This window comes from Crocodylus porosus, unplaced genomic scaffold, assembly GCF_001723895.1.
Source record: "Crocodylus porosus isolate Cpor-Errol unplaced genomic scaffold, CroPor_comp1, whole genome shotgun sequence".
Classification (NCBI taxonomy): Eukaryota; Metazoa; Chordata; order Crocodylia; family Crocodylidae; genus Crocodylus; species Crocodylus porosus.
In genome coordinates, this window is record NW_017728886.1 from 56496461 (window position 1) to 56510094 (window position 13634).

Genomic DNA, 13634 nt, shown 5'->3' on the forward strand with positions numbered 1-13634 from the left:
CAATTTGACCAAAAAAACCCCCCCAAAACCCTGAACATTTTTAATTTATTTTTTCCCTCAAACCCTTCCATGAAACCCTGTATCTTTATGCATTGTTGAACTGGTCATTAAATGTAGAATATTCCCTTTGCATTTAACAGCTTTTTGCTTTTTTTTTCCTCTCCCCTCTTCCTCCCCCCACAATTTGTTAGGGTATAGAAGATCATGTGCTACTCCAGCCCCCACTCATTTATTGCCATTTTGCAAGTGGGATTGCAGAGCCTCTGTACATGCCTGTCAAGAATTGGGAAGTTCTGAGGAAGATGCTTACAGAGACCCTTGGAAGCTACAATGAGATATATGCTTCTATGAATCTAGTTTTATTTGAGGATGCTATGCAGCATGTGTAAGTAGACTTAAGAAGTCCCATAGGGAATGAACCTATTTATGCACAAGCCATATAGTCAGGGCTGGATGAAATGATGACATCAAGGAATTATTTAATAAGAAATTTGTTTTTGCTACTCAGAAGCACCTGCATTATGTAGTTGTGCTTATACTCAACATGCTTCAGTGATACCATAAAGGAGGTGTGGGTTGCAAGTATGTAGTTAAGGCTGAGTCCTCCTTTTACACATTGAGCAGGAATTTCTCTGTGCTGCATGAGAAATAAAGCACTTCCTACCCACATTTACAGTGTTTACTCACCAAGCACAGGATGATTTTTCTGGGAACCCACAAGAAAATCCATGGAAGTGATTAGGTTATTAATTTAATTGGATTCTTTCAGGAATTGAATGCGTCATCCTTGTCATGCAGGAAGAGGAGACATGTGGTAACAATCAAGTCAGAATGATTGCAAGTTTGAAATTTGACAGACAGTCTTAAAAAAATGTTTTAAATCTTATGTTATTTTTTTCTCCGTGTTAGTAGATTTGCCTAGACTATTTTTGGCTGTCCATTTTTATCTTTAACTCTTAAGGGAACTGAGTTGTTAGTATAAAAGTAGCAAAATACTTTCAAGTGCATCATTATGAGACTAAGTCATAGCTGCCCTTGCCCAGATTCTCTTTTGACATAAATGGGAACTGCTCTGGCTTCAGTTGACAATTTGGTCTGCTTTCTGAAATCATCAATTTACATTGTTTAATGACCACTTGAGTTCTTTCTTTTGTGGTGAACATTTTCTTTTATGGAGGTATAAAATTAAAGCTTGGAGTTCAGAAGGTCTCCAGGAACTGATTCTACATCAAAGTTTAGTTAAATTCTGGGTCATTTTAGTGTAGGCCTCCTGGGCATTTATACACATACATTTTCATGCTCCATCACATGCAGTTGTATAAGTGGCAAAATGCATGTCAGCACGCAGAAAATGGCAGCTTTGTGCTTTTAAACTAAAACACCTTCGATATGTTTTGGTTCAAAAGCATGCCGCTGCTATTTTCTCAGCACTGATGTGCATTTTGCCATTTATACAAATATGTGCTGCAGTGCCGGGCACTGTGGCACAAACATGTACAAATGCCCCCAATATGAAGTGCTGATGTGCTCTTAGAATGTGATCAATGCCCATTAAAGTTAATGGGAGTATTTCCACTGATTATAACTTAGTATTGATCAAATCTTTCAAGTAATGTTTAACAACAGGTTATCATAGAGCTTGTACATCCTGTAAAATCAGGTAGAGGAATGTTGCAGCATCTAAAGAGTTGTATGTCTACACTGCAGTGATAATATGCTACAATTGGGATGCAGCTGGACACCCCTGTGCCCACCTGATCACACTGTGATATCTTCCATATCTGTAAACATGCCAGTAAGGCCGCTCTGGGACACCCTTCTGTGGCTCCTCTTGAGACCAGGTCCTCACTGTGCTGCGCTTTCAGAGCAGCTATTATGGATGAATCTACAGGAGCAGCCTGCAGTTCTGGGTTTGGAGTATGACGATGGGCACAGCCTGTATGGGGCTGCCCCAGTGTAAATGTGCTCCATGGCCCCTGACACATGTTACACTTAAGACACGATTAACTGGTTAATTACCTCTTAAGTAGTGATATGGCCACATGTTCATTCAATTAATGCTGTGATAAAACCAGGAATAAGAGACAGAATTATTACACAAAATATGTGTAATAACTTTGTAGCTGGTTCCTATCATGCCTTTAATTAAACATATGGTCAGTGCTCCCCAGTTCTAGTGCTCCCCCGTACCACTCAGCTAATCAGAGCTCCAAAGTGAGGGAGCACAGTGAGCTCCTCTATCTGGGATTCCCCAGTCACTGATGGAGGTCCCAGCCACAAGAGCGCATAATGCACCCCCATGGCTGGGAGCTCTGATAAGACAGAGGTCCCAGCTGTGGGAGCTCATGGTGCACCCCTACAGCTGAGAGTTCCCAGCCACAAGAGTGAAGACGGCTGGTGCACTGGCACCCGCAGTATGGTGTGATAGGTTCTGATGCTCAATCCCACACTTGCATCACCTCCTGTCATGCATGTGTTGCATGACAGAAAGCACAGCTGTTGGGATTGCACATCAGATCCTATTGTACCTTCTCTTCACTGTTTGTCAGTAGCTTAAGATACTTTGACAAGGAGTATTAATCTGTGTGTTCTAATTTTGGAAAGCTGCCAGCATGAAGATGAGATGAGGGTAGCACATCTTGAGATGTCAGGGCCACATTAACATTGTAAAAAAGAATTCAAATTCAGAGAAATCCAGAAAAGTTAGAGAAATTGGGTTAATACAGTGCTTGTATTCTACATTATATAATTCCTTTTTTCATCATCAGGTGCCGTATCAGCCGTATCTTAGAAGCACCTCGGGGTTATGCACTTCTGATTGGAGTGGGTGGTAGTGGAAAACAGAGCTTGTCTAGGCTGGCAGCATACATCTGTTCCCTTGAGGTGTTCCAAATCACTCTGAAGAAAAGCTATGGGATCCAAGACCTGAAGGTAAACTAACAGATATTATTTAACTCTTTTGGGAAAGCATGACTTCAGGAAGGCACTTTTGTTATTACATAGGCTTAATAAGAGTGCAGAAGAGGCAGTATTATGAGCAGCAGATGAGGCATTATCTGAAATATATATATTTATATATTCAATATTTGGTAGTTTCCCTTAAAACACTTGTCAATCTCTCCTCCCCCCACCTCTGATAATCAGTTTTGTAAGATGCATAGATTTGTGTAAAATTATAGTATAAAATTTATCCCTTGCATTATCAGTTTTAGTTGTCAGTTTTAAGCTGATTAATTAATTAGATAAAACTATTACTATGAGGCTCGCAAGGCAAAATTAGGTCTGAACAGCATGTAAGGAAACAAGCTGCTGCAAGGTAAGTGAGCTTAGCATGGCAGCTACTTTGCCATAATTGCCTATCTGCATGCTCTTACACCCCAGTAAACACAGGAAAGCTTACTTGATTTTCCCTTGCCATTGCAGTAGGGTTAGGGCTGTGTACAGACAGTTACCATCACAAAACAGCTAGCATATTCTAAGTTCACACTTTAGTTTATCTAATTCTAACTTATTCATGTGCCTATGTCCTGTCACTGGAGACTGCTCATATGTTCAAAATTAAGCAAGTGCTTATGTGATGTGCTGGATCAGGTCCAGAGTGCACAGGACCTCAGTGAATTGATTTCTGTACACATCAGTTGTGAAAGAGCTGTTTGGAACTTCTCCCCCATATACTTCGCAGGCAGGAAGCAGGGGTGCCAAACCTAGCTGTCAAAAAGCCAAAGAAGGGTCTGTGTATGAACCTCACTTCATGCATGATGACCTAAGATGCAGTTTCTGCCAGCTTATTCAAGCCACCAAAGAAAACGCTACATTGAATATCAGTTGTTAGCAGGAGATACATATGTAATGCATTATACCTTCAGTACATACAATAACAGACCCAGCAGATTTTTGCTTATAGTAAATAATATGCTTACATTTCAACTCTTCTTTTCCTCCATTAAAAACACTAATTTGCAACCATGTGGAAGATAAGGGAGGCAGAGACATTGACTTTGCAAAGGCAAAACTTGGCCCTTATAGAGTTTCTGTCACATAAAATCTTAGTAAAATATTCTAGTTAGGGGTAGTTCTGGCCATAGAGCCCTTTATATTTTGTTGTTCTTCAGTTCTGTAGTGCGAGAATGTATGATAGCTTTGTGTCCTGAAGCTTTCATCATCTCCTTGTGTTACTCCCAAGTTCTACAGTTAGTTTGAAGTTTCATGATGCTCCGGGTCAGAAGGGACCTAAGCAGATCATCAGGTCCGACCCTCTGCCCCGTTTGATTCAAAAGACAGTGACTTCAAATGAAAGTGAAGCTATAGAAGCAGAAGACCTTTTTCCCAGTTTAAGGACAACAAGGAAGGAAGGAATCCACTAACCTTTTTCAGTTCCTAATACTGGACCAGGTTGCAGACTTCATATAAACTTGCATTGGCCATTCTCTGTATTGTAAATGGAGTAAAATTGTACATGTAGTCAACGGCTTCTTTTTAAATTATTTAGTCACTGGTGCTAGACACTGTTAGTATACTGTTTAGCACAGTGAAGCCCCTGTCCATAACTGGGGAGCAGCAGTACAAATAATAAATACTAATAATACTTTCCTCTCTTAATGGAAAACAAACCAAAAAGATGGACTTGTCTTTCCAGTGTGATGCCTAGATATTATGAGCATGTTCCTGAAGGGAGTTACTTGACAAAGGAGTTAAAATATCAGTTTTACTATATTGCAAGGGAGTTCTTTTTTTGATAAGCAGTTTGCTTTCATCTTCAGCATGTGGTTTTGTCAACTGCAGTTCCTGTCAGCAGTTTAAAAAAATGGAAGTAACCTATTTTTTGCCTTTAGCTGTGATTTGGCAAGTTAAAGAGATGTAAATAAATTGAAAGAAGCAGGTAGAGTCAACAATGTATTGCCATCAAATTGCATGCATTTCATGGGGGTTTTTCTGTATCAACACTTTAACAAAGCATGAATGATTGCCTCCTTTTCTTACAGGTAGATCTTGCCAATTTGTACATCAAGACTGGAGCCAAGAACATGCCCACTGTGTTTTTGCTGACAGATGCCCAGGTTCCAGATGAACACTTTCTTGTGCTGATTAATGACTTGTTGGCATCAGGTGATTAGACCAACACATTTCTTGAAAGTTCTTCCCCAGTGACAAATGATCTGTGGTTTCAGTGAACTTTAAAGAGAGATTATTTGTCTTTGAGGTGTTTGTAGGGGGAGTCTTTTGGGAAAAAGCCACATAAACACAGCTAACTTGAGTTTTGTATCTAGTATACTTAAAAAGCAAAGTCCCCTGAGAAGGCTAAATAACAAGATCATGCAATTCATTTGTGCACCTGATTCTCCTCTTTACTTAATGCCACTTTTACTCTGGCCTAATTCTTTTGACTTAAGTGGATTAATTCATGATTACAGTAATGCCGTGGTTTTAAAACCATTCTGTGGAACCCTAGGGTCCCACAATAGGTCATCAAGGGTTCCTCAAAGAGAGTGGGGAGATGATGGTGGAGTGGGCCAGGAGGTGGTGCACTGTCATTGCCAGGATGGGCCACCTGGCTCGTCCTCAACTCACATGATAGGATTCAGGGTTTCATGGCAGAAGCAGTAATATAAAGGGGTTCCATGACTTGGGCAAGTTTGAAAATCACTGCATAAGGAGGAGAATTGGGCTCTGAATGTTAGATGATTCTGAATGCAGGTGACACAGACAGGTGCAGGAGGTGTTTTGACTGTTTTCTTTGGCTAGGTGGGAAGGAAGCACTGGAGGTCTTGTAACATGGTACAACAGTCTGGGGAAAAGCTGAAAACAAGTGATCCTAAGAGATTAGAAATGCAAAATAGGATTTCCTCCCTCAAAAAGAAAACTCTCTCTGCAGAAAATAAATGTTTGAGTAGCACTAGCTAATTTTTGTTGTTGTTGCTGTGTATCATTTACATTATGATGATGCCTAAGAGCTCCCTCTTTTTGGAACAGACCTGAATTGTGCTATACAGTAAAACTGTGATGCATTTTAGTTAGTTGCTCAGACTCTCTTTTTGGGGCCTCTCCTGATGCTTCTTATTTTGTCTATATGCAGGGGAAGTTCCAGATCTGTTCAGTGATGAAGATATAGATGGAATAATTGCAGGAATTAGGAATGAGGTGAGAGGTCTGGGTCTGATTGACACCAGAGAAAATTGCTGGAAGTTCTTCTTGGATAGAGTGCGACTACAGTTAAAAGTAAGAAAAATGACTACATGTAAGGTAAATGATTTAAATACAACTGCTGGCACTAGAGAATTGAATTATTTCCATGTACTGTGTAGTATATTTAAAATTTGTTATTTCTTTATACATGAAACTACATATAAAGATGTACATTTGACCTGGGTATTGACAGTGAGCTTATAAAGCGTTTCTAATGCAGACAGATCCCAAAGTAATGGGCCTAATTCTTCCTTGCGACTGTCCTGTTGAAGTTAGTGGGAGCCATTGCTCTGTGTGTTGTTGTCCTTTGCAGGCAAAGACAACCACGTCCAGTGGAGAGGAGGGCAGAGGGAAGAAAATAGAAAAGAAGTGGAAAATAAAAAGGGGAGGGGGAAAAAAGAGAAGGGAGAGAGAAAGTAAAAAGGAGACAAAAAGAGAAAGAAGAGGGGTGGGGGCTAGGTTGCATGGGTACATAGGTGGTTTATAAGCCCCATCTTAGCCTTGAACACTATGCTGCAGCAGGGGCAGGAAAGCAATGAGGACTGGGTATGAGAGGTTCTCGTTTTCTTGTTTCTTCATTGCTGCTTCATTGCACATTTCGTCAACACATTTCATCATTGCTTCCACCATGCGTTGCTCTTCAAAGACCAGTGTTCTGTTCTGGATTGATGAGCGATTTTACTCCCATGACCCCAGGTCAATGCCAAAACTCTTTAGGGACACCTTTAGGGTGTCTTTGTACCATTTCTTTGTGCACCATGAAAGCTTACTCCATTTAACAGTTCACCATAGAAGATCTTCTTTGGCAGGCAACTTCAGGCCTTCTTGAAAGGTGGCTAGCCCATCTCAGCTGCACCAGTTTCAGGAGGCTGACAAGAGTAGGTCCATGAACTGTTGCATGTCAGCCTGTGAGCCTGCGCATTAACAGTCATTCAGCGAAGAAGAAGTCACAAAGTGTAGCTGTCTGGACTTTGGAGCTCACTCAGAGCCTCCTCAGGTTGACGATGTCTTTGTCAAAATAGTACCTGATCCCCATACCAAGGTCATTGTCTTGGAAGCCATCCGCCAGCATGGCAGAGAATACCTAGAATACCATGCTAAAGAAGGTAGGTGCAAGCACAGAGCCCTGCTTGATGCCATTTGTTTCCATAATGGGGTCAGAGCATTCACCATTTGCAAGGACACATGCCGTCATGCCGTCGTGGAACTGTTGAACCATGTTGATGAATTTTCTGGGGCATCCGTACTTCGTGATTTCCCAGAGGCCTTCACCATGTCAAAGGCTTTGGCTAGGTACGGCAAGGTCACCTTCCAGGACAAGGGAGGACTTCCATGCTGTCCAGCAAGGGGTTGCACCAAGGTGGTCAAGGGCCCCAAGGCCCGCTGCACCAAGGTCCCGGCCCGCTGGAGCTTTGCAATAGGTACGAACTTCTTGCAGCCCTAGCAGAGCCTGCTGAGCTGCCAGCTGCGGTAGGCAGCACAGGCTCAACTGTAGCTACCACCCCTGCTCCCCCCCTAAGACAAAATGCAAAGTGTTTGTTATGGGAAACTCCATCCTGAGGGGGACAGAAGGGGCAATCTGCCACCCCAATCCCTTCGCCCGGGAAGTCTGCTGCTTCCCAGGAGCCCGTATCCCAGACATTGTGGAGAAGATCCCTGAGCTCCTCCGGCCCACTGACCACTATCCTATGCTTCTTATCCATGTGGGCACAAATGACGTGGCTCGGAGCGCTCCCAGCTGGATCATGAAGCACTACAGGGATTTGGGAGTGGGGCTAAAGAGGTTGAGGGTGCAGGTGGTGTTTTCTTCGATTCTCCCAGTCTCAGGCTATGGGCTCAGGAGGGAGAGGAGGATTAAGGTAGTGAACCAAAAACTGCGGTGTTGATATCATCAGGAAGGCTTCAGCTTCCATGATCACGGTCTGCACTTTGAGAGAGGCAGCGAGCTGCTGGGAAGGGACAGCCTCCACCTCTTTCCACTGGGGAGGAGGCTCTTCTCAGCCAGACTGGCTGACCTGCTCCACTGGGCTTTAAACTAAGCCCCCCAGGGGATGGGACTACTGCCACTGCTTATCTGCTGAGCAACCCTTGCAAAGCCAGCATATCAAGGCACTTAAGGGAGCCCACCCCTGCCTTAGCTGTGGAATGAGCTGTGGACAAGGCAAGGGCCCCTAAAGGCACACTTGCATGCCTGTTCACAAATGCCAGGAGCTTGGGGAATAAACAGGAGGAAATTGTCCTCCTGATTAATGCAAATAATTATGATGGCATAGGGATAACGGAGACATGGTGGGGCTCCACCCATGACTGGACCACAGGTATAGACAGCTATACTCTGTACAGGAGAGATCAAGTGGACAGAAGGGGCGGGGCTGTAACTCTCTAAGTCAAGGAAAGCTATGCATTCCTGCAAGGTGACATTGGTGCCCAGGGTGGATGACTGGAGACCCTCTGGGTTAAAATCCATGGGGAACAAGGCACAGGGGACACAAGGCTGGGAGTCTACTACTGACCTCCTACCCAAGATCACGAGCTTGACCAGGAGTTTGCCAGGGAATTGACTGAAGCTGCATGCTCCCAGTGCATGGTTGTCATGGGAGACTTCAAGGGAGACTTCAACTACCCTGACATCTTGTGGGAAGAGCGCTTGGCCAAATCTGAGCGGTCGCAAAGCTTTCTCTCATGCGTGGATGAGCTCTATCTGATACAAGAAGTTGACTGGCTAATGAGAGGTAAAGCACTGCTCAACCTGGTACTGGCAACGGGGGATGACCTAATCAGCGACCTAATGATTGAAGGGAAGCTGGGTGACAGTGACCACGAGCTGATCACTTTCACCATCTGCTGTAAAGTGGCAAGTCAGTCAGCAATACAGAAGTCCTTGACTTCAGAAAAGCTGATTTTGACAAGATAAGGAGGCTTGTCAGTAAGGCTAAGGGACCATGACCCAAAAGGGAAGGGAGTTCAGGATAAGTGGTTGCTCCCCAAGGGAGCGATCCTGGATGCACAAGCAAAGTATATTCCGTCTCGGAGGAAAGGCAGCAGAAGGGCACAGCAGCCCCCTTGGCTCTGCAGGGAACTAGCTGACCTCCTACATCTAAAAAGACAGACCTACAAAGGATGGAGGACTGGATCCTTCTCCAAGGAGGAATACACTGCACTGGTCCGGACCTGCAGGGAGCGAACCAGGAAAACCAAGGCTGCAACTGAACTCCAATCAACTTCGAGCTTCAAGGACAGTAAAAAATCCTTTTTTAGATATGTGAGGAGCCGGAGGGAAAGCAAGGGCAACATCAGACCCCTGCTAAACCAGATGGGACAACTGACAACTGATGCGCAGGAAAAAGCCAACTTGCTTAATGGGTACTTTTACATCAGCTTTTCACCAGTCCCAAGGGGTGTCCCTGCCCTTTCCTGGCTGAGGGTGATTTCTTGGCCTCCATCAGTGCTGACCTTGTGAAGGAACACCTTGAGAGGCTGGACACCTTCAAGTCAGCCGGCCCTGACAGTTTATACGCCACCATAGCTTAGCCTCTGGCACGGATCTTCAAGAGCTCCTGGCACTCCGGTGAAGTGCCCAAAGACTGGAAGAAGGCCATTGTGGTGCCTATCTTCAAGCAAGGGAGGAAAGTGGATCTGGCAAACTACAGGCCCATCAGCCTGACCTCTATCCTGGGGAAGGTCTTAGAAAAAATTAGCAAAGAGTCCATTCTTAACAGACTGGCCGATGGCAGCATCCTGAGGGATAGCCAGCATGAGTTTGTTGCAGGTGGATCTTGCTTGACCAATCTTAGTTCCTTTTATGACCAGGTGACCTATCACCTGGACAAGGGAGAAGAGACTGATGTTGTATATCTTGACTTTAAAAAAGCCTTCAATCTGGTATCCCATGATCACCTCCTAGCCAACTGCAGCCTCGGCTTCACCACGATGCGCTGGCTGGGGAATTGGCTTCGTGGTCAGACCCAGAGGGTGGTGGCTGACAGAAGTCAATCATCATGGTGTGCTGTAACCAGTGGGGTCCCTCAAGGCTCTGTCCTAGGGCCTATAGTATTTAACATCTTCATCAGTGATGTGGACATTGGTGTCAGAAGCGGACTGGCCAAGTTCGACAACGACACCAAACTCTGGGGTAAAGCATCCACACCTGAGGACAGTCGGGCAATCCAAGCTGACTTTGACAGGCTCATGAAATGGGCAGGTGAGAACCTGATTGTGTTTAACACCAAAAAATACAAGGATACCTTGGGAAGAAAAACCCACAGCATCCTTATAGGCTTGGCAGTGCTACACTGGCTAGCACTACGGATGAAAAGGACTTGGTGGTCATGATTGACCACAAGATAAACATGAACCTTCAATGTGATGCTGTGGCTAGTAAAGCAAGCAAAACACTGGCTTGCATCCACAGATGCTTCTCAAGCAAATCCCGGGACATCATTCTCCCCTTGTACTCAGCCTTGGTGAGGCCGCAGTTGGGGTACTGCGTCAAGTTTTGGGCTCCACAATTCAAAAAGGATGTGGAGAAGCTTGAGAGAGTCCAGAGAAGAGCCACACGCATGATCAGAGGTCAGGAAAACAGAACTTATGATGAGAGGCTGAGAGCCATAGGACTCTTCAGCCTGGAAAAGCGCAGGCTCAGGGATGATCTGACGGCCACCTATAAGTTTATCGGGGTGACCACCAGTATCTGGGGGAACATTTGTTCACCAGAGCACCCCAAGGGATGACAAGGTTGAACGGTTATAAACTACTGCAAGACCATTTCAGGCTGGACATAAGAAAGAACTTATTTACTGTCTGAGCCCCCAAGGTCTGGAATAGACAGCCACCAGAGGTGGTTCAGGCACCTATTTTGAATGCCTTCAAGAGAAATTTGGATGCTTATCTTGCTGGGATCCTATGACCCCTGCTGACTTCCTACCCCTGGGGCAGGGGGTTGGACTCAGTGATCTTCCGAGGTCCCTTGCAGCCCTAATGTCTATGAAATCTATAAAATCTAGATCGATGAATATGAAGAGAAGGTCAGTGTTCTGTAGCCAGTTAAGGAGGACTCTCACGGGTATCTTGCTGGCAGTTGAGAGGAGGGAGATGCCCCTTTGATTGTCACAGAGTAGGCAATTTCCCTTCCTCTTATACAGGTGGATGATTGAGGCATTCTTGAATTCTTGAGGGACTACCTCCTGCACCCACATATTGCAGAAGATCTCGGTTAGTTTCTCCATGAGGCCGTGACTGCCTGATTTGTAGACCTCAGCTGGAATCACATCGGCTCCAGGAGTTTTGCCATTAGACATTTGCTGTATGGCCTTTTGGACTTCCATGATTGTAGGTGGAGCTTCAAACGAGGTGTTGATGGTGGTTTGAGGCAGCTTGCATATGGCATCTATGTTGATGGAGGATGTCCAATTGAGGATGGCACTGAAGTGTTCAACCCATCTCTGGAGGATCTGGACCTTTTCAGTTAGCAGTTTGGTCCCATTGGAAGACAGCAGGGGGGAAGATCCAAGGACCTGTGAACTATAGACAGCCTTTAGGGCGTTGAAGAACGTTTTTGTGTCATTTCAATCAGCATAGTGCTGGATCTCATCTGCTTTGTTCTTCAGCCATGTGTCATGCATCCCTCACAGCTTGCGCTGAATGGTCTTCCATGTCAAGCTGTAGGTATGTTGCATTGATGCAGACTTATCATAGAGGAAGATTCTATGGAGACGTTATTTCTCTTGCAGCAGCTGTTGTATCTCCTCGTCATTTTCATCAAACCAGTCTTGATGTCAGTGAACATTTGGTCTCAGGGTCTTGAGGGCTGCAGAGTATATAACTTGATGGAGCTGCTTCCAGTTGGCTTCAGAGTGGAGCAGTGTAGTGTGAAGCTGATCTTTCAGATGGTTCTCAAGAGACAGCCTAGTGCTGTCATTTATCAGCCCTGCAGTGTTGAGGTGCTTCAGTCCACTTCAGCCTTGTGGACACCATCTTGTTTGAATCATGATCTTTAGTGATATGATGAGTTCATGATCAGCCCAGCATGTTGTTTTGGTTACATAGACATCACATCTTTCCCTCCTTTGGACGATGACATAGTTGATAAGATGCCAATGCTTGGAGTGGGGGTGCATCCACAATGTCGTCTTCCATTTGGGGAGGTGGAACACACTGTTGGTAACTAGAAGCTCATGTTCAGCACATAATCTGAGCAGGAGAAGATCCTTGCTATTGTAGCTTCCAATCCCGTGCTTCCCAATTATGCCATTCCATGCTTGGCAGTCAGAGCCAATCCTAGTGTTGAAATTGCCCAGGAGAATGGGACAGTGAAACTTCAGTACAGCAACAATCATGGAGTGAAGGTCATCATAGAACTGGCTGTTGACTTCATCAGAATTGGTCATGGTAAGGGTATACACACTGATGATAGTGGCTCACTTTTTGTCAAGCAGGGGGAGCTTGGGCACTATCAGCTGGTCATTCACTTCCTTAGGCAGATAGGTCAACTTGTTGATGAGGCTGTTTTGTATAGCATAGCAGACACCTGCTTCCCATTTGGCTTCACTGCCATGACCACTCCAAAAGGAAGTGTAGCCAGCTTTTCCTTCTGTGAGCTGCCCTTCACCGAGTAGGCAAATCTTGCTGAGGGCAGTGATCTGGATGTTTTATCTGTCCAGTTCTCTCCCAATGAGGGCAGTTCTCCTTTCAGGTCTGTTGGTGTTTCCATTGGTCAGCATACGTATGTTCCATGTGCTCCACTTGAGGGGCATTGATTTCTTTCCTTTTCAGCTGCTGTAGTGGGCTCCCAGCCATGGGGTGAAGAAGGCAATGTTTGGGGCACCTTTTCTAGCCCCTTCCTCACTTGAGGTGGTGACCAGTGCAATCCTGAATAGGACTGCTCAGTCACTCAAGGGGCTGCAAAGTTCTGCTGCTGCTTCTGTCCAGTAGAAAGTGACCTGATGTCTTGAGCCGCTTGTGTGCATGTTTGCGGCTACAGCTTCCAGTGTGTCCACACCTGCTACTTCATTGCTGGCCCATTGCCACAGGGCTTGTGCTGGATGTGAGTTTTGCAGGATTTGTATTTAAGTCAGGAAGAGTATCGGCCTCACTCTCACGTCCAAGCCAGCGGGTAACCAGCAGCAGGACAAGTGTCAAGATGGCTGGAGATTAGCCCAGATGCAGTGGATGATGTCTTTTGTGTCTTGTCCTGCTCTGCACGTTCCACAGTGCATTGCTGTACCACCATCATGATCGTTGGACTATATGAGGGTCTTATCTGCCCAGTCAGCTGGAGTCAGACTTTGCATGCAAGGATAGGCATCTCCCTGTCTCCCCAGAGGTCTGAAGGCCAACCAGGTACCCTCACCTAGTTTGGTCCGCCCGTTGAGGCGGTTTGCCGGGATGTGGCTGCTGTCACATGCAGACAGCTACTTGGAGCCAGAGGTGAGAATTGAGTGCTGGTGATGACC

General features: G+C 45.2%; 1 protein-coding gene across 1 annotated transcript in view; it reads left to right on the forward strand.

Annotated features, from left to right (window-relative positions):
* Window positions 1–13634, forward strand: part of DNAH11 (dynein axonemal heavy chain 11) — a 270897-nt gene that overhangs the window by 147006 nt on the left and 110257 nt on the right. Inside the window, exons 51-54 of the mRNA XM_019534456.1 lie at window positions 192–385; window positions 2769–2931; window positions 4983–5106; window positions 6074–6216. Of these exons, the coding sequence (XP_019390001.1) occupies window positions 192–385; window positions 2769–2931; window positions 4983–5106; window positions 6074–6216 (624 nt within the window). The remainder of the gene's footprint in view (window positions 1–191; window positions 386–2768; window positions 2932–4982; window positions 5107–6073; window positions 6217–13634) is intronic.